This window comes from Hyaena hyaena, unplaced genomic scaffold, assembly GCF_003009895.1.
Source record: "Hyaena hyaena isolate Hyena2069 unplaced genomic scaffold, ASM300989v1 scaffold_158, whole genome shotgun sequence".
NCBI classification, from domain to species: Eukaryota; Metazoa; Chordata; class Mammalia; order Carnivora; family Hyaenidae; genus Hyaena; species Hyaena hyaena.
In genome coordinates, this window is record NW_024080790.1 from 1451178 (window position 1) to 1475121 (window position 23944).

A 23944-nucleotide genomic window follows, 5' to 3' on the forward strand; every position below is an offset into this window, starting at 1 on the left:
AGGGCACCTGGGTGGCTCAGTAGGCTGAGCATCTGACTTGGGCACAGGTCATGATTTCATGGTTTGTGAGTTAGAGCCCCGCATCAGGCTCTGTACTGACGGCTCGGAGTCTGGAGACTGCTTTGGATTCTGTGTCTGCTTTGGATTCTGTGTCTCCCCCCTCTCTGCCTCTCTCCTGCTAAGGTTCTGTCTCTGTCTCTCAAAAAATAAACGTTAAAAAAAATTTTTTTTTTTTAAGAATGAGGGTGGTAGCACTGCCCCTTTTGAGAAGGTCTAAGAGGTACTCAAAGAATCGGGCAGGATAAATTCACTAGGGAAATGGAAGATCACCGTGCAGCACTGAAGACCTGTTTGAAGTTTACAGTTACAGAGATTCAGGTGAAACCTGGTGGGGTACATTGTCTTTTTTTAGTCATATTTATCTGTTTGGAAGCAGGCAAGTCAGGATTTACTAACAATTGGGGTTTAGCCAGCTGAGCTTGACAGAATAAAAAGGGAAGTTAAGACTATTAGCCAGCGTCCAATTTTAAGGTAGAACATAAAATGTAAGTCAAGTAAAGAAAGTAGGGATGTGGTGATAGGGTAACGCGAAAAAAGGAGTAAGAACAATGTGAACATCCCTGTGGAGTTCAACAATTGTTGGGAGTACAGGTACTAGAAAAAGAGTGCTGGAAAGATAAAAGGAAGTGGAGTCGGAAAATGGTATGCTTGAAAAGGCGATTTTGAAGGGGGTATATTACTTTAGTAATAACAAAAACTGAGGATATGCTTCCCGGAAATGGGTGCCTGAGGTAGGGTAGAGCATAACATCACAGCGGGGAAGAAGGTCAGAAATCACCAAGACTGACAATAAGAAAAGTGATAAATGCAGACAGCCCAGTGCATGATGGCTACAGTAAGTAGTCAGTAGTGTAGTAGAAGCGCGTGCTTCAAAGGACCTGTGGTTCAATTAGGCATGAGGGAGGAAGGAGATCTGGAAGTGACAACAGGGAAGACTAAGGAATAAAGAAGACACCTACCTATTCCCCTTTCATATCCTAACATATGTTAACTTTCATAAGTTAACACTTATCATAATTATGAATGCAAACATAAAATAATTAACTTCTAAAAACAAAAAAGTTAAAATGAGGGAAAATTTGGGAGAAAAATAACTGAATGGTTATCTAAATTAGGCTGAATGATTTCTTTTTTCTTTTTTTTTTTTTTTAAATTTTTAATTTTTATTTATTTCTAGGAGAGAGAGAGACAGCGTGAGCAGGGGAGGGTCAGAGAGAGAGGGAGTCACAGACTGAAACAGGCTCCAGGCTCTGAGCTGGCAGTCAGCACACAGCCCGACGCGGGGCTCAAACCCACGAACCGCGAGATCATGACCTAAGCGAAAGTTGGACGCTTAACCGACTAAGCCACCCAGGCACCCCCAGGCTGAATGATTTCTTAAGATGACAACTATAATTAGAGTGGGATTTTTAAAAAATGTAGTTTATGTCCTATTAAAATCAATTTAATGAATCACAATTAGCTTTTTAAAAAATATTTTTTAATGTTTTTTTATTTTTGAGAGAGCGCGCACAAGAGTTTGTGCACATGTGAGCAGACAGAGAGACAGACAGAATCTGAAGCAGGCTCCAAGCTCTGAGTTATTAGCACAGAGCCTGACATGGGGCTCAAACTCACAAACCATAAGATCATGACCTGAGCTGAAGTCAGACGCTTAACCAACTGAGCCACCTAGGACCCCGACAATTAGCTTTTTAAAAAGTTAAATAGAAAATAGGACCTTTAGACACAGCAGCAGTAGGTACTATTTCATAATGCTTTTGTTTCATTTATATTCATTTACATATGGTAATGAAAAATATTTAAGTCTAAATGTGGGAAGAAAAGGGTTTGAATGTCTTTGTTTTTTATTTTTGTTTTTAATACAATTTATTGTCAAATTGGCTAACATACAGTGTATACAGTGTGCTCTTGGTTTTGGGGGTAGATTCCCGTGATAAATCTACAACACCCAGTGCTCACTGAATGTCTTTGATTTAGGGTAATTATAAAATAGAAAGAATCACTTTTAAGATTACGTAAAAGCTTCCATACAATTTCTTATTTATTTTAATTTCTGGATTGCTGAGGGATCCTCTTCTATCTCTTAGCTGGACACAAAAAGGTCAACATTCTCATGCTGGGCTGAATTATCAATTATCACTGAGCACATAACTCCTTGCCTAGAAGATCATGGTATAGAAACTGTTCCAAAAAAACTCTTCTGAGGTATGCAGGTGCCATGGTTGTTACTGAAAGTGTATTTTGCACTAATAGTACCACAATTTGCATGAAAATATTAAGAGTCTTAACCCATACTTACTTCACCATCTTTGGCAAGCTTTCTACCACACCTCATGCTATTTCCCTCTAGTTCTTCTTTATTGATTTCCTGAGGCCTAGAAATACATATAAGATGTGAAATCTCGTAAGAAATAGGCAACCAATAGTTTAAAAAGAATTGCTATGTTTAAAAGAACAGAAAAACTTGCTAATAGATTTAAAAATAGCTTTTTGTGGTATGGATAAAGTTAGAATACATTGATTAAATCTGGTCCATTGCCTTTGCTAAATAAACAAATTTAAACTTTAATGTTTCATTTATTGCCCTGGCTTCTAGAATACTTTTATTAGGGCTCAGCTAAACCAGAGAAGGGGGGGGGGGGATCCACAAGAAATTGTACTCATCCAGAAAATAAAACACTTAAAAGTCTATTAAGTAAAATAAGTTAAAAATCTATTTAAGATGTAACTTGGTATTAACTACCATTGGATATTATTGTTTCACATCTAAGCCATCTTTTATGCAGTATAACCAGGTAAACTCAATATTTAATAGAAACAGCTATAGATTTTTATCAATTGATCTTTACTTGGTTTCTTACTTTAAAAACCTTAATCAACTAAGAGAAACATGTTATTTCAAGTTATGATAACAAAAGGCCATTATTATTAGCCTGGAATTCCAAATGATAAAAGTAACACAATATATTCATAATATGCAACATTCATTAAGTTTCTAGAAGCTTCATCAATTTAAAATACTGAAACAAATACAATACATACAAAATAAGTAAATGTAAATAAAACTAATAAAACATGTCCTCAGCACCCAAGAGTTTAGTCTAGTAGAGAACTAGAGACATAAATCATAATTACAATAATGTGGAGAGAGTTGTGATGTTAGAAGTATGAAGAAAGCACAGATTTACTGCCTGGGATTAGAGGGGAGATCATCACAGAGAAGGGAGTTTGCTGGCATAGAGGTCAGAAGTGTATTCTATGCATTCCAGGTCGAAGGAGTAGTAGGTAAAAAGAATGTGGAGCATAAAAGAATATAAAATGTATGAACTGGAGCTTAAGATGAGCATGAGAGGAGATGAAGTAAAATATGTTTGGGCTATTTTTATTTTTATTGTATTTTATTGTAAAAAATTTCAAACATAAAGGTAGATAAAATAACGAGCCACATTTTCTCATTATCTAACTTTAATACTCGTTTCAATTTTATTCCAAGCCCACTTCTGAACCCCACATCCCTCCTATTTTGAGGCTAATCCTCCAGATATCAATATCTCTTAATCTATAAATAGTTCAGAATGTATTTTTATCAAATATTTATTTATTTTTGAGAGACTGAGAGAGCACATGCTAGGGAGGGGCAGAGAGAGAGAGAGAGAGAGAGAGAGAGAGAGAGAGAGAGAGACATAGAATCCAAAGCAGGCTCCAGGCTCTGAGCTAGCTGTCAGCACCGAGCCCAACTCGGGGCTCAAACTCACAAACAATGAGACCATGACCTAAGCCAAAGTTGTGGGCTTAAGCAACTGAGCCACTGAGGCACCCTTCATAATGTATTTCTTAGAGATGGGGACTTTTAAAAAATGTTAACATAATATATATCACACATAAATAACAATGATCCCTATCATCAAATCTCTGGACACATTTAAGCAGGAAAGTGATACAATTATACTTCTGCTTCACAAAGATAACCTGTTGGCAATGTGGAAGAGTATGGGAGAGGAGAGCCCTGGAGGTAGCCTTAACTTTACTATAACCTAACATCCAGGGAAAACACTGTCTTCCTCACGTTAGCAGCCTGGCCGCAGGGAGATGTTCCGTATCTGTGAGATAGAGCACTTCACTGGGTTACTGTAATCATAGATACACTTCTGAGGGGAGGAAACCCACTTTTTTCAGCTCAGTCTCATAGGTCAGACTCTATGTTTAACTCAGTAAAGATACAGATGAGGAAAATCTTGAAAGATAAGAACACTCAATATTTAAAAACTGGATATACAAAAGAAGTAGGATGATTTTGAAAATATTTCATATATTATAAAATGCTTTGAATCTGAATTCCATTGGGGCGCCTAGGTGGCTCAGTCGGTTTAGCATCTGACTTCGGCTCAGGTCATGATCTCATGGTTTGTGGGTTCGAGCTCCGCGTCAGGCTCTGTGCTGACAGCTATCTCAGAACCTGGAGCCTGCTTCAGATTCTGTATCTCCCTCTCTCTCTCTGACCCTCCCCTGCTCACGCTGTCTCTCTCTCAGAAATAAATAAAACATTAAAAAAAAAAAAGAAATGAATCTGAATTCCATTAAATAATTAACTTTCTTTTTTTACTTATTACTATTTCTATTTCAACAATCTTTGTGCACGGTAAGTATGCTGTGAACATATGGAAAAAGATGGAATATAAATTGTAAATAAAACAGAAACTAAGAGTCCTGGATAATAACTTCATAATCATTACCGTGAATTTATATAACACTTTTATATACTCACTGTTTGAATATAAACATAACTAGGTCATATATTTTAGAAAGAATTTTGGTCTATAAAAATGGGTTAAAAGAGGGGCACCTGGGTGGCTTGGTTGGTTGAATGTCGGGACTCTTGGTTTTGGCTCAGGTCATGATCTCATGGTTCATGGGTTTAAGCCCTGTGCAGGGCTCTGCACTGACACTAATGGGCCTGCTTGGGACTCTCTCTCTCTCTCCCCCTCTCTATGCCCCTCCCCCACTTGAGTTATCTCTCTCTCTCTCTCAAAAATAAACAAACATTTTAAAAAAATGGGTTAAAAAAGCAAAAAAAGGTCAAACTTTTTTTTTAAACGTTTATTTATTTTTGGGAGAGAGAGAGAGAGAGAGAGAAAGCATGAGTAGGAGAGGGCCAGAAAGGAGTGCAGAGTGTGACGTGGAGCCTGAACTCACAGACTGTGAGATCATGACCTGAGCCAAAAGAGTTGTCCACTTAACCAACTGAGCCACTCAGGCACCCCAAAAGGCCAAACTTGCTAAGTAAGGCCTCTTACATATACATTCACAGATGGACTGTGTCCTCACACGGCCTATTCCACGGAGCTAGTATAAAGATCAAATAATAAATGTGGAAGTACTTCTGTGAACTGTAAAGCACAATGAAAGAACAGATAATCTGTTTTCCTTTAAAATGAAGAAAAGAGAAATATTTTGTGTGTTATATGCTTTTGGGGTTATAGTAAAGACGCCTTGTAACTGGATTATGTTAATTCATTTCAGACTCAAAGGTCTTCAAAAACAGCTATTAGTTAATTAATAAAAATTAATCAGACTTTCACACCAGCACAAATAAGGAAATTAGCTTTACCTAACAAAAGTATGAAAATCATGCTTTGTGAAAGCATTATTCAAGCAATAGTTCAGTATATTGAAAGAAAACCATAATACAACACTAGCTGAAACAGAGTACATGAATTATTCAATTTTTACAAATATAGCAAATGACTATTCAAACATTCCATTAATTGACCAGAAAGATATTAATAATATTGACTTTATGGAAATATAAGAATAAAAGTTGATTAGTGATCTTTTCTCTACTTTAACACCTCTTGATTTTTCTTTCTTTTTTTTCTTTTTATTTTATTTCTAGGAGAGAGAGAGAGAGAGAGACAGACAGACAGACAGACAGACAGCGTGAGCAGGGGAGGGCCAGAGAGAGAGGGAGTCACAGACTGAAACAGGCTCCAGGCTCTGAGCTGGCAGTCAGCACAGAGCCCGATGCGGGGCTCGAACCCACGAACCGTGAGATCATGACCTAAGCGAAAGTCGGACGCTTAACCGACTAAGCCACCCAGGTGTCCCTAACACCTCTTGATTTTTCAATAAATGCATTTAAAAATTCATAGCACAAGCTTTTTTTTTTTTTTTAAATGAACAATGATATCCTCTAATACACTTACCCCACCTCACTGTCTTGTTCTGCCCGAAGCATAGCAAGCCACTGTTGTTTGTACACAGAAGACAGCCATTCTAAGATATGAAAATAAACAAAGATAAAAGAAAAATGGTAAATATGAAAGAACATAAAGCATTTAAAAATTTTAAGAAGTTGATAAAATTGTTACCATTTCTAAAGTCAAGTTTAAAATAGCAATAAAGCTGGTAGTTTATATTTTACAAATATGCTATAACAATATGGCTTAATGATATTTCAAGTGATAAATGTGATTTTGCTTTGCTGTAAGATAGACTTTGCTTAGATTACATGCATTTAAATTTTTTTTTTTTTTATGTTTTATTTATTTCTAGGAGAGAGAGACAGCGTGAGCAGGGGAGGGTCAGAGAGAGAGGGAGTCACAGACCGAAAGAGGCTCCAGGCTCTGAGCTGGCAGTCAGCACAGAGCCCGACGCGGGGCTCGAACCCACGAACCGTGAGATCATGACCTAAGCGAAAGTCGGACGCTTAACCGACTAAGCCACCCAGGCACCCCAGATTACATGCATTTAAATTAGAATTTAAATCTTTAGTTCAAAGTGGTTCTTGCATTTAATAGTTTCCTTTTCATAGCTCGTATTATTTTTTATGAGAAACATATCTAAAGTAGTATTTTCAGTTTTTATAACTTTTCATAGAAAACTGAATTTTAAATTGTATCTTTATTAAATTATCTAAAAACAATTGCTAATTAATGGGAGATAAACCATCTCTAAATTATCAGATGAATCATGTATAGTCAAAAAATAATTCTGGCAGATCAGATTTAGGTAACTCATTAAAAATTTTTTAAATTATTCTAAATGGAATAAAATTTAATAAGTATACACTTTTTTTCATAAATCTATGTAAACTGAAACTTTATTTAAAAAAATTTTTAAAGGGGTGCCTGGGTGACTCAGTTGGTTAAGCCTCCAACTCCTGATGGCGGCTCAGGTCACAATCTCATGGCTCATGGGTTCAAGCCCTGCATCAGGCTCCGTGCTGAGTGTGAAGTCTGCTTGGGATTCTCTCTCTCTCTCAAAATAAATAAATAAACTTAAAAACCTTAAAAAATTTATTAAAAATATAGGTAGAGTTGGGTCAGTACCACATTTAATTTTCTGTTCTTATTTATTCTCAACCAAATGAATAGTTTTTCTGTTTTTTTAAGTTAAATGATTTTTCAATCTCTACCTGAAGAAAGAGGGAAAACTCTAGTGTGATTAAAATCTGGATTTTTACTTTCTATGTCTCTACTCAAAAAAGGTATCCAGATGACTTGCACTGAATTATTGGTATCTTTCTTTAAATCTCTCTAGAAAATATATTTGAATGTTTCTTTCTCTCAAAATATTCTTGCTATTATGCAGAATAAATGCTGAATATCTAGGCCACAGATAAAATTTGTCTTCAGTAGGTAAAGACTAGAAGTTTATGTGAGTCAGTATACACATATACATACTGTGAATCTTATTTGCAATGCATACTGATTTTTAAATTCTTTTCTAATGTATTTTATCAAAAAAAAGAGTTGATCCTTTCTCATTAAAATATATTTCTCAACTCACTAATGGTTATGCCTATAGTTTAAAATGCATTGATCTAGAGAAACAGAATATGTTCTTCATGATTCATTTATAAAATTGGAAAGGGTTATACATATATATTCTCAAATATCATATAAGATATAGCCCGTGAAAAAGTTTTAAAATTTAATTTTAGGGGTGCCTGCTCAGTCAGTTATGCGTCTGATGTCGGCACAGGTCATGATCTCATGGTTCATGGGTTCAAGTCCCACAATGGGCTCTGTGCTCACAGCTCAGAGCCTGGAGCCTGCTTCAGATTCAGTGTCTCCCTTTCTCTCTGGCCCCCCTGCCTGCACTCTGTGTGTGTGTCTCTCTCTCAAAAATAAACATTACAAGAAAATTTTTAATGTAATTTTAAAGCTTAAAATTATCATTTTAAATAATAATGAGATTTAGAACTAAAAGCACTTCAACAAGTTAAAAACATTGGTATATAGTTTTGTATGTATGTCTCTCTTTTCTTGCCTTAATCTAAACGAGTAAAAAGCCAAACTGAAAATCTTTCTAGTGACTGGTAATTCATCCAGCGGCCCCAAAATAAGTCCATAGAACACAGTTCAAATGCAATGCTGAGAAAAAAGAATCCTTGTAAAATGAGTTTGAGAAACATGAGATGAAAATAAGTAAAACAGGTTCATCATTATTTCGTTATTTATTTTTTTTAAAGTTTATTTATTTTGAGAGAGAGAGGGAGAGGAGAGAGAGACAGCACGAGTGGGGGAAGGGGCAGAGAAAGGGAAGGAGGAAGGGGGGGAAGAGAGAGAGACAGAGACAGAGACAGAGAGAGAGACAGAGAGAGACAGAGAGAGAGGGGGGGTGGGGAATCCTAAGCAGGCTCTGCCCTGCCAGTATGGAGCCCAGTCAGGGGCGGGAACTCAGGAACCGTGAGATCATGACCTGAGACAAAATCAAGAGTTGGACACTTAACCTATTGAGCCATCCAGGTGCCCTGATAATTTCTATTTATTATTCTTTTCAATGATGTATAGTACTAATATAATCAGAAAGATATTACTTAAAATCATAACTACATCATGTTCTCTCACCTGAAGGTACTAGAGAATCTTGTTCAATAATTCTTGCAGAGGCCAAATCACTGATAATATACTGTAATCTTAAATGTCTGAATACTGACACAAATGGTTTTCCTTGCTCAGTTTCAAGGAAGGCCATACCTTCAAAATCTATTAAAAAAAAAACACCACATTTAAATTAAATAGGCATTCTTTTCAAATCTATTTATTTTATTCCTAAACGTTTTTATGGGCAGGGAGTCACACACACACGCACACATGCATGCACGTATATCAGAAAACAAATATGCTAGTTTTCAAAGATTATATAAACTTGATAGGAATGTATATGGATAAAAACGTGGGGAGATTTAGGAAGTAGCTCCAGGAAATTAACTTTGGTCCCAAGTGACCCTTGGGCTGAGAATTCAGTTGTGCACCTTATTTCTGGGATTTGGAGCTTATAGTGCAGCAAGGTGGGAAAGAAGGTGAAGAGTGGGTTAGGGTTATGGTATCTCAGTATCTCTCCAGAATCCCCTCTCCTAGGGACTGGACACTCCATTGGAACTCCTGAGCCACTCCAAATGCCCACCTCAAGGGTCTTCATAAGACACATAGGACATGGATTTGTCTCTTGAGATACATCTAATTTACACTTTAGTTACATGAGATGAACACTACTAGATAATACATTCATTCTCTTCAAAATAGAAAATAAGGTACAAAGACACTGTAGCCACTGATTTGCAACACATGGGTAGTATATATCATTAAAACAATTCACATTTATGAAGTACATCAATTTTTTTAAGGGAGAATTTAAGGTTATTTCTAAAAAAGAGTTACTCTCAGTTGAATTCCAATGTGCTTTCATGAGTGCAAAGGAAAGGTCTAGAGTTACTGCTATCAGACAGGAACTGTGCATAAGCTCTAGTGGCCTGTTTTCTACCAAACAAGGTATACCCATGGGAGCATACTCAGTCCTGTTGCTATTTAGGATAGGAGAAAAAGGTTGGGAGTTGCTACTGTAAACTATGATATCTCAAACTATGCTTCACATGAAACAGGCTTACTATGAAGCAGAAAGGAGGGGATACCCAGTAAAATAATTTTTTTCCTGAAATCAGCAAAAAGACAGTTCAGTTAATGAAAAGTATTTTCACAATTTCCTAATTTTTATTCTATACATTTTTTTGTATTCTTTTGGCACCTGCTCAGAGTCAAAGCAAACAAGAAAGCAGTAAATTCATCTTAAATATTAATAGTTAACTTTGCTTATTTATGTGGATTTACATGTCATTATCTTTTCTTTAAGGATAACATTAGTTCTGGTTCATCTGTTGAATTGAATGTGCCAATTTCATGGGGGGGGGGGTACTAAGAATATCCTTCCAGTCTTACAGATGCACCATCACATGAACAGGTTATAAAAATCTAATACTAGAGTATCTTATAGAATCTGGTAAATATCCCATGAGGCCTTTTCTTTAAGGGCATGGAAAAGGTTGGTTCATTTATAAGAATTCATGGAATTAAAAATATGTTTTAAAGATTCTAGCTGGCTCAAGTGTGGTCATATTAATTGCACCAGTGAAATTCAACTGCAGTCCCTATGAATAATTTCTAAATTTCCATTGTTTCATGTAGTCCTGAGACATATATAACTAAAAAGTCAAATAATTAATAAAACCTAAGAGAAATCTACCAAAATATAATGGGAGAGGGGACCACAAGTGATCTGTCTTATTTCCTGAGTACTCATCAATTTGATAATTTTAAAACTGTATGACGTGACCTCAAAAGTCTTCACTGAAACACAGGGCATCAGACATAGCTTTTGCTTTATGCAATAAATGCCTCCTTGAAAAGTTATCTTAAAACTGTATACTTCTGCACTACTTGAGACCAGGATGGAAAACCTAGAGAGTGGAAATCTTGATGGGATTGCTGGAGTTCAAATGAGCATAAGTTCACGTCGGCATTTACCTAACATCTCTTCAGTTTCTACTGAGTCTCTTTTTCATTTTAGCTTTTCCACCTGCCTTATCTCTTTCAGTTGCTAGCTGTCTCCATCTGGTGCTTTATTTTTCTCCTGTATAACTTCTCTAATGCCTCTAATTGCCATAATGTAACTCTAAGGTGTATTTTAAAATACAAGCTTAGAATTTTGTTTTTTAAGTAAATCAAGTTAGTTTTGGTATGGTCCTTTATATATTTTTGGCTCATGAGCTTGACAGGAAATCAACTTACCTGGTTCTGAGTTACGAAATCTCCCTCCCTAAAATAACTCTAAAAAATTTTTTAATTAAAACACAAAGAGCACTAAATTTTAAATTAAGAACTTCTACTCATCAAAAAAAACATCCTTAAGAAAGCAAGAAGATAACCTACATACTACATAAATGGCAAAGGACTGGTTATCAGGAAAATATTAAGAATGTCCATTAAGTTTTTAAGAAGAGACAAATAGGATACTAAAATAGGAAAAAGACTGAATAGACATTTCACAAGAGAGGAATTATAAGCCCAATAAACATATAAAGAGCTGTTTAATCTCTTCAAGGCAATGAAAATCAAGGTAATATGAAATAGTTCAATAACTACTAAAGTCAAATGATATATTGTCCAGTTGTGTGCATTCCTTCCCAACTCTGCGTTCAGTAATATCATTTTGGTAGCCTGGAATCAGCCACATTGGGAACATTTGTATCATGGAAATTTTTAAAATCTGCAAATCAGGGATTTTTTCAGAGAGCTAGTTTACCAGCATACCACTATGTTATATGTATCAAGACACACATGCATAATGCAGTTATGTTATCTTCTTTAAGGGAATAATGAACACAAAATTCAGGATAGTGGTTGGGAAAGTTAGAGACACAACAGGAAAGCAGCACAAGAGTAAACTTAAGTTACTAATGTTCTAGTACTTGAAGATTAGTTTGTGGAGGTTCAACGTATTACTAAAAATCAGCAAAAAAAGGTGGCCATGCATGAACCAAAAATGACCGTGAACTAAGAAAATCACGAACTAAGGATTATGATCCTAATGATTAAATTTTTTTTTCCTAGCAAAGTATAAAATAAATACATTACATGCTCCACCTCTGTCAAGAGAAGAGAGAATTTAATGCCAGTTGATCTTAATGAATTTTGGATCAGTCTCCTCTGAGAATCTGATGAAAGGTATGGAATTTCTCTCCTTGCCAAATGCATGCGGCACACACATACATATAAAGTTGTGCATACACTTTTGGGGGTAGTGACACACTAAACCCTGTAGATGGGCCCCCCATGTTAAGAACTGTTGTCTGATAAGACAGGGTGAATGTGTTAGGGAAGATTCAGTGTGGTCAAACAAAACACCATTGTAATCACCCAGACATGTTGGTGATAAAATGGGAAAAATAATAGCTTAGGGGATCAAACTATGGTGTTAGTTCAAGGAGCAATAATTCAGCTAATACTTGGCAAAGCATTTTTCTTATCCAGCTTTAATTTTCTCAGTGTAAATTAGGAGCTAAATTAAATAATTGCTCAAGGTTCTCTCCAGATCTAAAATTCTCTAGGTCTACAAAGAAGTTAGGACATGATTTTCATAAATTTCAATTTGAAAGGGCCCCTAAAACAAGTTCTCAATAAAGTTTTCAAGCATACCTTTTCTCCTCTTGGAAAACCAGACATCTGTTTCAGTCAAAAGCTGTTTTAAAGATCCATTCCACGAAGGCACAAGTTGAAGGAACATCCACTGGATTGAAAAAGTAAATTTACGAAAAAAATTACAAGATTTCACCAGGTTATGATTTTACATTCAAACTGCTTCCACCTTAAAAATAATATGTGAAACGTTTAATTTCCAGTACATGCAACTGACAGAAAGTAGAACTATCATATAACATGCTTACAGGCTTTAAATTCTTCATGGCATTAATCATGGTCCGATGATTAATGATTAAACTAAGTGTGTGAGAAGGAATAAGCTAATTCCTGAAAAGTATTTATGGTATCAAACAGTACAGTTATACAATAAAAACAGTAAAGGTTTAATATACATATTACATTAGTAATTTTACACTAATTTATTCTACTCACTAATTAACTCAATTTTGCTAAATTTTGTTTAAGATTATAAAAATAAACAAGGGAAAAAAGAGTTTCTTATTGTCTTCTTACTGTTGAGACAGGATGCAGAGTAGTTAGGAGCATGGACTTTTAAATCCTGGCCCTGTCAATTACCAGTTGGGCAAATTACCCAATTTCTCTGGGTCATAATTTCTTCATTTGTAAAATGAGCATGATACCTATTTCATAGGCACTGAAAGAATTAATACATGTAACATGCTTTGAATAGAGCCCAGCATATAGTAAGCACTTAACATTACTGGCATAAAAGCAATTACAACAACAGGAAACAACGAATCCTACCAGTGGCTCAGAGATACACATGGGCTGTATACTCTTCCTTTGATGACTGCATAACTTAGTTACTAAACTTCCTTGAAGAAAAAAAAAAAAACCACTAATAAAATCTCATCCCTACCACAAAACCAAACAATTGCAACGATACAACTTAGAAAGTGTCTCATTCCCAGATTTCAAAGCTGTGTTAAATGCAGACTCTGTCGCTGGGGACAAAGGGTTAAAGGCAAAATTATTCAGGGGGAGAAGCAATAAGGGTAGGACTCACAAGACCTGGATTCTGCCTCAAGTCTGCCATTTAATAACTAAGACTTCTAAATCTTACCATCTACAGAACAAGAACGATAGCCAATCTGTCTCTTTAGAGTTGTGAAAATAAAATTACATTATACATGTTAAAACCTTTCAAAAGTATGAAGTGAAACATGTACCTGAAGTGCAAATAAGGTCTTTAAAGAATATAAACATTTTTTTAAGTTTATTTATTTACTTTGAGAGAGAGAGAGGAGCATGATCAGGAGAGGGGCAGAGAGCAAGGGTGAGAGAGGATTCCAAGCAGGCTCTGCACTGTCTACACAGAGCCTTGATGCATGGGCTGGACCCCATGAACCATGAGATCATGACCTGAGCAGAGATCAAGAGTCAGATGCTTAACTGACTAAGCCATCCGGGTACCCCAGAATGTCAACATTTTCTAGAAAAAGCGTGAAAATTTCCTCATAAAGTCATTAATTCAACTAAAGCTCAACTTTGAAAACATTTCTGAAAACCATATAAAATATTTAACATTTGTAAATATGTAAATAATAACATGTTTGTTGTTGAAAAATATCTGGGAAAAAACAGAAACAGATTCCTAGAAAAGCATGTGAAACCAAATAAAGGAAACAGTATGGGAGCTCTCATGGCTCACCACTTGTTAGCAAGTGCAGGCCCCAATAGGAAGAGAGGTATTTTGCATTTCCAACTGGAAGAAACCTACTTTACTAGTCTAGCAAAAGGAAGAATTTCTCCCAGCCTAGCAGTAAGCTCAGCCACCAAGAAAATACCACAACTCAGACAACAAGGAACTCTCACTTCCCTCCAACTGACTTTCATTCCCTCCCAACTTCCTCCTATTCTCTATACAATAATGTTCCTCTCCTTTGAGGCCTGGACTTGCTTATGGTTTGCCATACCTTACATGTCCCAAATTGCAATTCCTCTGCTATTCACAAATAAATCCATTTTGCTGGTAAAATAACTGGCTGTTGTACTTAAAAAAATTTTTTTTTAATGTTTTTATTTATTTCTGAAAGAGAGATAGCCGGAGCAAGGGAGGGTCAGAGAAAGAGGGAAACAATCTGAAACAGGCTCCAGGCTCTGAGCTAGCTGTCAGCACAGAGCCCGACGCGGGACTTGAACCCATGAACCGTGAGATCATGACCTGAGCTGAAGTCAGACGCTCAACTGACTGAGCCGCCCAGGCGCCCCATGGCTGTTGTACTTTTAAGGTTAACAAATATAAAGGATGAAATTAAAATCACTCAGGATAGCAAATTTCTAAACAAAGACTTTTTAACATTTTGGCATGTTTCCTTTTACTTTTCTTACATTTACACCATTCCTTTATCAATGGACACTAGCTACTTCCAGTTTTTCACAATTATAAGTAATGCTGAGGTGATACTCTTATATACATATTATGCCAATACCTTTTTAAGAGCTGTATAAACATCCATCTCCACTTGCATCACAAATAAGTTAGATGAACCAATGAGCTGTTTCATGACATTTATACTACAAAAAATAAAATAGAGGTAGTGAGTTACTCTCATGCACCGGCTAAAACACCCTGGTGGAATTAAAAGATTTAAGTGTTTCTTATGAAAAGAAAATTAGAAATTTAAAATTACATTACCTCAGTCTTTTTGCTCAAGACAAAGAATCTTAGAAATAACCTATCTGAACACAAGGATACTTATAATTCGGATAGTGTACTATGAAAGGTCTTTCTTTGAACTGATAGGAGAACAAAGAGCACTGATGTGCTAAGTAATCAAGTTAAAACAAGGTCTCAATAAGATATCTTTTATTTATTTATAAATGTTTATTTATTTTGACAGAGAGTGAGCATGAAAGCAGGGGAGGGGCAGAGAGAGGAGAGAAAATCCCAAAGAGTTCCACTGTCAGGGCAGAACCCATGTGGGGCTCGATCTTACAAACTGTGAGATCATGGCCTGAGCCAAAATCAAGAGTCAGATGCTTAATCTACTGAGCCACCCAGGTGGCCCTCAAGAAGATAACTTTTAGTATGCTCTGAGAGAGCAGTGGTGTTCCTCTTTTGCCTTTCCTATTCATTCATTGTTTAAAAACAAAACAAAAGACACTTGTAAAATTTCAGTGAATCATCTATAGATATCTTCAAAATAACTAACATTGAGGCTTAAGAGAACTGCTTAATCATAAAATATATTTTTATTACTATTAAATCAAGAAGTATGTGTTAGTTTAAATTTAGAGTAAGTGGAAATGACATTGCCACTTGTTTTCTTCCCCCTTCCTTCAAGCCATAAAAAGCCCGAAGAACATCTAGGATTTTAAGATGATCACTATAACTTATCTTCTTTTTGAAAAAGGTCAATGAGAAATTATAAAAGAGAAAAAAATTATAACGTTTCTAATGATTTCCAAACCAAATATAATGTGGTACTTTGTTTATACCTTGATATCGCTAGGTAATTTTTTTTTTTCTGTGTAGAATAATGCTTCTCAAACTTTTCTACCAAAGGACCTCTCAAGGGCAGAGGATGGGAATGGACGACCCAGGGATCCAGGAGATGGTCTAGCCATAACATTTCTACTACTTCTTATATCTCATCTTTAAGCTTCAAAGAAACTTGAATTCTCTATATTCTATAATGTATTTAAACATAAAAATGTTTATATTTTTCCCCACCCACTCCTGCAAAAAAATGAGTAAAACTGACATCACAGGAATGATCCCTTTAAGGGCAGAGGCCATGACACAATCATCTCTGCATCCTTCACATCCCCTAACAGAGTACATATATATACAATGGACATTCAGGAAGTGTTTGTTGAAGGAAGGAAGGAAGGAAGCGGGGGGAGGAAGGGAGGTAGTAAAGAAGGAAGGATAGACAAGCAAAGGTAATTCAAAAGGCCAACCTGATTATGAGTTTAATTTCATCAGGCTTAGCAAAAAGTTTGAAACAACTTCCTTAAACTTACTTTTGCAATGAATGGTAAAGATAGTTTTTAAAATAAAACTTGTACATTCTCTAAGAGCCCAGCAAAAACAAATTAATACTTGAGATTTTTTTTCCTATGGTTTTATAGTAGCAATGATTTTTTCTATAAAAATTAGTTCAAATACTAGACATAATATACATTACTTATGACAAAGAAATTTGTAAAGCATTTCTTTAGTTCATAGATATAGTTTAATGAAAGGTATCTTTAATGAAAGATACCTTTCATTAAATTGTTGACTTTTTCATAAGGAATATATTTTGTATAAAACAAAGGCATGCTTTAACAAATATTATTTTAGAATAATTAATTACAAAGTTACTTAAAATTAAAATACCTGAGTTCCTTAAAAAGTTCGACATTCTGATGAGTCATCAAATTATTCAGAAGCCATTCAAGGCACCTGAAATTAAAAACATGGAATTATTTATCACGATACATAAATACGCATTTATGACTTATTTAGTAGGACTTACAGTTAAAATAAAAATAGAATATTAGTCTTGCTAGAACATGCTCAGATTTTTAAATTTAATAACTGAAAATTTAGTATTATTTTTGTCAGCAGTTATTAAGGAAATATTCCCTTTATATTAATAAAAACATTTCTAATTAAGAAAACCTCATTTTAAGTTCGTGTTAAGTCATTTACGAAGGGGCTTACAAACTTCTATTACCTTCTTTATAATTTGAAAACAGGTACTGCAATTCTCAAGAGTTAAGAACATTGCCAGTAGCTGTACTGATATAATGTCTATGATGCCTACTACTTAAAAAAATGTAATAGAAAATGTCCTGTAAAGAGTGACCATAGTTTTTATAAGCCATATATAAACATATGTAACCCACCCATGGTCACTTACAAAGACAACACTTCCAAGGAACTTACTAATTCATCCAAATGTAAAAAAGGACTTTTTAGAACAAACTTCTAGTCCTCTATCTTTATTTTTCCTTTCTTTCTTATAGCTATACATTCTCTTAAGAAACCAAAGCAGCCAAATTCCAAAAAGTGGGATGGGAGGAACAATTAAAAAGGTAACTCACTTTTTCTTTACAGAATCTAATCCATAGGTCCCTGCTGATGTGTAATAGCCACATACAGTTTTCACATTAATTGTTTCCTTCATTGTCTCACCACACTGCTGTATTAAACCATCCTGTAAATATAAATAAGCACTGGAAAGGCCCATTTCACATGGGAAAAATTAGCTCTGAATATGTGCTTTTACATATTAAAAAGTAAAAAAAAAGAAGAAAGAAAGAAAAGAAAGAAAATTCATTAAGTGCAGCAAGCCTAAATTTTTAAGTCTGGCAAAAATACTAAAAAAAACAAAAAACAAAAAACCCAGCAAGTATTCAACTAAATACTTGGAATTAAAAATGGAAGAGGGCGGGGGGTAAAAGCAGCAAGGTAGTAAAGTAGAGATGAATATTGCTATTCTATTTCTATTCTCTGGGATCTTTGCAAATTTAAGCGGCATTCTGTCTGTATTGCCTGTTCTTTTAAAATTAAGACCTCTTGACATACTCAGTTGACCATGTGCTGGAGTTAGGCAAGTAAATATCATCATATGAATCATCATAAAGTGTTTATTAAAGTATAAACACTCATCAATTTCTAAGAGATGCACCTAAAACACATTATTTTAAACTTATACTGAAATATTAATCTAAAATGTTTACACGTAAGATTTCAAATGAACTAACTTTATTCAATAAAGTCGCTTTTTACTTAAATTTCTGAAAGATGTTCATCATGCAAGTATGTTATTAAGTTAGTTAGTTAAGTCATAAAGGTACTGCAGAAAATGGGATTTAGGACAAAACCAAAAGGACTAAGTTAGAAAACAAAGTGTACTTGTTGGAGATAAGTATTGAAAGGATCACAACATTTAAAAAACCAAATGATCTCAGCTAAATATATTGAGCAGGCTATTAACTAATACTTCAAATAAATCAGCATACAAATATCACATATAAAGAAACTTGATTAACTTTTTAAAGATCAAAATAAAACCCTGGCTCCATTAGGATTTTACACTTACCTGGAAGTCATTGGAGACCACCTATCCCCTGCCCCCTCTACCTTCCTCTGAACATCTTGTCTGTCACCAAGTCCAGTGGATTATCCTTGCTTATCTTTCTGTGATCCAGCTTCTCCTTTCCATGCTTACTGCTACTGCCCTACTTCAGACCCTGATTTGGGATTACTGCAATAAGCTTTTGTCTCTAATGTACTCATCTTTCCTTCAATACATCCTTCACATTATTTCCAAAGTATTCTTTCTAAAACATAACTGTCTTTCTTCTGATTAAAATCTTTCAAAAGAACCTACATATAAAATCTAAACTTCTTTTTAAAAAAATTTTTAAATGTTTTTTATTTATTTCTGAGAGAGAGAGAGAGAGAGAGAGAGAGACAGACAGACAGACAGAGACAGCATGAGCAGGGGAGGGTCAGAGAGAGAGGGAGACACAGAATCCGAAACAGGCTCCAGGCTCTGAGCTGGCTGTCAGCACAGAGCCCGAAGCGGGGCTAGAACCCACAAACCGTGAGATCATGACCTGAGCCGAAGCCAGACGTTTAACCGACTGAGCCACCCAGGCGCCCCTAAACTTCTTTAAAAGGTGGGGGGGGGGGCGCCTGGGTGGCTCAGTCGGTTAAGCGTCTGACTTTCGCTTAGGTCATGATCTCGCGGTTTGTGGGTTCGAGCCCCGCGTCGGGCTCTGTGCTGACTGCCCGCTCAGAGCCTGGAGCCTGTTTCAGAGTCTGTGTCTCCCTCTCTCTCTCTGACCCTCCCCTGCTCACGCTGTCTCTCTCTCTCTCCTAGAAATAAATAAAAATATTAAAAAAAAAAAAAGGTAGAGAGGGGTCTTCATGTTCTGGCCTCTGCCTCCTTCTCTTTAGCCCTTCTTTTCTGTGCTAGCGCCATGTTCCTCTCAGACTCTCTAGGCCTCCACTGTCACACATCTCCTTCCCTCTTCTTTCTTTGCAACATAAATACATTTTCAGTTTTCAAGACTCAACTTCCTTCTTTGCACCACCATGTTGAACTGACCACTCCCTCCTTTGTTCATCTGCTAAATTCTATGGAATATTTATTATCATACCCATGATACTGGACAGTTCTTACTTGATCTCTGGGCCTATGTATCAATACTCCCTTCACCCATTCCACACACACATTAAATTATAAGTCTCTTGAAGACGGGGACTATATCTAAGTTTACTTTTGGATCTCTATGCCTAGTCTGACATCTTGCTCAAGATGCTTCTGTTGAATGAACAAATCTCTCATTCTGCCAATGGATTTTACATATTTATGTGGTTTACCACAACTATTTCATAATTAAGAAAAAGTTGACAAAGTAAGCACTCAATGTTTTTCAAACTCATGAACTAAATGAATTAGTAATCAAAGCAATCTGCTTAATAACAGTCAAGATAAATCATTAATGAATAGACATCTGTAATAGACCTAGACAGGTAAATTCTAACATTTATAGTAATTCTGCAGTATCTACACCCAAATAGGTTGCATTCATCCTACACAGACATGATGATCCCCTCAGCTATAATAAATTGCTTTTAGTTAAGCATTTTATTTTATTATTAGTATTTTTTTGGTTAAACTTTTTAAATGACTTATCACAAATGACATTTATATATTTAATTTTTATTTTAAAAATTATAAAAAGCTAGATTTTTTTGTTTTTGGAATAGATACTTTGGAACAAAGGTCCAACTGTGATCCTATCTTTGAATAAGGTGCATACTCACCAACTGCAACATACAAGCTGCTGCTAAAATGGCAATAACTCGACTGGGCTTAATTAAGACATCATCTCGATACAGTGACCCAAATGCAACCTGAAGTGCTGAAAGCAAAAGTACACGTGTGGAATTAGATACAATGATATCTATAAATTATTACAAAAATAACAATGACCATCTTCACACACTAAGGCATATGTCTGAATTTAGGATCTACATAGGAGAAATATGCTAATTAAAATGCCAGTAATGGTTACTGATTAATGGTGCTAGTTTAATAACAATGTTATAAATTTTCATTTATTTTATGTAAAAGAGCTGGATTCTTCTACATCTGATTTTGACATTAGTCGGTGGTCAGAATTAAGACACTCTTGGAAAAAGTTTTATAAAGATACCTCTGAGTAGACTCATCATTAAGTACACAGGCCCCATGATAATCTTAGCCCTGGTGCTTCCAGTGCTTCACTGATGGGGAATGGGGCATAGCTCCTGGCTCCTAGCCATGCCACATGTTCACCCAGCCACCACAGTGGGCTAAGCCTGCCCTTCCTTCTCTCCAGTGCCGCACTTGTGTGTGTTTATAAATATTATTAACTTTTCTCTTTGCCTATGTGGTGAGTACTGGCTATTTCCACTTGGGCTATCAAAACGGAGAACAGAAAATGAACACTAGAACAGAAATTAGAACTATACGCCGACTGATGCTCACTAAATTGTTCTGAGACCTAATATAAGCCCCTTAAACCTTTGAAGCCTCAGCTTCCTCATCTAAAAACTCAGAGCTCTAACACAACATTGATTACATGATTAATACCCTATTGTTCCCAGAGAAAGTCTTCATATATGGGGAATTAAAAAAAACAAACACGATCTACCAGCTTTCCTTTCTTTTCTTTTTTTTTTTAATCAGCTTTTCTATGTGATTTTAAAAAAGTCACACCTTTCCTTCACCCTACATCATCCATATCCCAGGCAGAAATATATTTACAACAATAAGTAAACAGACTGATAAGGCCCATATTACTAAGTGGATTAGGGATAGGTAGAACAGAATTGATAAGGCATGCCTGGGTGGCTCAGTCAGTTGTCCCGACTTGGGCTCAGGTCATGATCTCATGGTTTGTAGATTTCAGCTCCACACTGAGCTCTGTGCTGACAGCTCAGAGCCTGCAGCCTGCTTCAGATTCTGTGTCTCTTTCTCTCTCTGCCCCTCCCCTGCTCACATTCTCTCTCTCAAAAATAAACATTAAAAGAAAAAAAGAACAGAACTGATAAAACTAGGGAGCAAATCAATACAAAGGTGTCACCCTAGAGTGTTAAATGAAGCTTTTATCTAGCCTACAATGTTAGAAGAAAATATTTATTTTCTACCAAAAGAATAAAAAGGTATGTTACAATTTTTGCATAATAGTAATTATAGTGGTGATTACCTTCTATATCAATATTCTGGTCAGGAATCTCCAATTCAATAATATTCATGCTGGATTCTTTCCAAGAACCACTGAACATACTAGAAAAGTAGCCAGACTTAAAAGAAAAAAACCAAAATGATTATCTAGTACTTCCTGATCTTCCAAATTATTTTCCCATTTCTAATTCCAAGCAACTATTCTATCAAAACGAATCCACATTATCTTGAGAGAAAAAGAATTGCTAAATATGTCTACAGCAAAAATGCAATTAAGATAAGGACACTTTATGTCAAAATACTTTCATTTTAGTATTAGTTTAATGAAAACTAAACCAAATTCTCATAATACCATCTGAATTCCTCTATTACTACTTAAGCTTCCCATTAGCTTTTTTACTTAGTTAAAACTATTATGCGTCTATTACAGGTATGTTTTCTTTCTCAATGACATTCTAACTTCAAGTTTAGAAAATATATATTTAAGTCTCTCATAAGTACATGACAACACACAATGTGAACACACAATCATGTACTGAGGAAGAAAGAAGACTAAGAACTTTCATACTGTTGAATCTTTACTGTATTAGGGGCTGTACAGGGTCCAAACCAGTCCCAAGCTGGCATTAGTGGGATGATCCCCAGATATGAGGTAAATCTAAAGTCTAGTTTCACCTAATCAGAAAATTCTAGAATGAAGCTGAATTCTTACAAAGGTACCAGAATAGATGAAGTCTTTAGTTACTTCTAGATAACACCTGCCATAATTAGAATTACTTTGGAATAGATCAAATATTAACAACTTTACTGAATACTTAGTATGTATAAGGCACTGTGAATATAGCAGTTAACAAAACAGACATTGTTTCTGTCCTTAGGGGGCTTATTATACTCTAGCACGTAGCTTGCACTATAATCAATACAGTTTCCCTCAAGAGTGAAAGCCGCCACAGAGGCATTCTCATCCTTAAATTCACATAACTGTTCTCTGAGACTAAAAAGAAATATGGACCCTATCCTCAAGTTGAGAGCAATATTCTGATATATTCCCTAGGCTATATACCTCTAGCCAAAGTAAACTTGTTCAAAAAATTAAAAAAACATTATGATTAAAATGTTATAGAAGAAGTTCCTTTAAAATATTTCTACTGGAAAATCTTATACTATACTGTCTTTCCAGTAATTATTGTCAAATGTTGAGGAAAAGAGAAAATAGAACCTCCACAGGATAAAAACTGAATTGTTCCCTATTCTATTCCCAATGCCTAGAATGATTTGAAGAAAGAATAGATAGATTTGATGAAAGAATAAATGAGTAAAATATTTGAGTCATTAGAGCAACATTTTCTTTCCTTTGAGAGTTTTGAATCTTTAAAATGGGATGGCAGATAGTAATATTTTCAGCACACAAACCAAATAGGTTGTGTTTTAGCTTTGCTAAATGAGTTGGTCTATATTTGTTGGGTCTTGTCTTTAAGTTAACTGCATTTTCCATTAGGAAAGAAGAGGGTCAAGAACTTTCCATTCACATTCAACCATAACTACAAGGTAACATTTCAGGTAAATTTATTCAATTTAAATAATTATATAGAAAATAAATAAATTCAGCAATCTTAACTTTAAACATTTCCCCCCCTTTTTCCCTCTTGTCAGCAGAAGACACTGAAATAAGAACCTGACTGAAGTAATGACGAAAAGGTATTTGCTAGGCTGGTATGACAATGAAAATTCAAAATCTGCTTTCTAGACCAAACAAAGTTTTCACTAACAGAGTGCGCCATATTTCTGATTAAACAAGACTTTGTATGAGATGATAGGATTTAAACGACTACTGTCCATGCAAAAAGATTACTGTGAAAATACAATGAGAAAGAATAGGACTTGGAAGAGTTTGAGCTATTTTAAAGTGACTACCTTCATTACTCAAGTAGAAAAATAAAATACTTACTTGACATAAATATATTTTGTGTAAGTTCCACTCTTCTCCCAGAGCACAAATCTTAATGTCACTATTTTCACCATTCAAAAATAATGTTTGATAAATGTATTTGGATGTACTCTTTAATTTTTTCCTGTTAAAAGAAATGTAAATGTTACATATGTGTAAAACCGAGTGGTTTACTGATTTTGCATAAAAGGATAGAAGTATATAGTCAAATCTGCACTAAGTACATAAGAAACTAACAATGGTAGTAATCTCTA

At 35.3% G+C, this 23944-nt stretch overlaps 1 protein-coding gene across 1 annotated transcript in view; it reads right to left on the minus strand.

Annotated features, from left to right (window-relative positions):
* The window catches only part of GMCL1 (germ cell-less 1, spermatogenesis associated), a 40687-nt gene that overhangs the window by 10743 nt on the left and 6000 nt on the right, over positions 1 to 23944 (minus strand). The window contains exons 2-11 of the mRNA XM_039239553.1: positions 23691 to 23814; positions 21765 to 21861; positions 20338 to 20435; positions 17601 to 17713; positions 16891 to 16956; positions 14996 to 15080; positions 12540 to 12630; positions 8916 to 9053; positions 6267 to 6336; positions 2363 to 2438 (exon numbers count right to left, since the gene is read on the minus strand). Of these exons, the coding sequence (XP_039095484.1) occupies positions 2363 to 2438; positions 6267 to 6336; positions 8916 to 9053; positions 12540 to 12630; positions 14996 to 15080; positions 16891 to 16956; positions 17601 to 17713; positions 20338 to 20435; positions 21765 to 21861; positions 23691 to 23814 (958 nt within the window). The remainder of the gene's footprint in view (positions 1 to 2362; positions 2439 to 6266; positions 6337 to 8915; positions 9054 to 12539; positions 12631 to 14995; positions 15081 to 16890; positions 16957 to 17600; positions 17714 to 20337; positions 20436 to 21764; positions 21862 to 23690; positions 23815 to 23944) is intronic.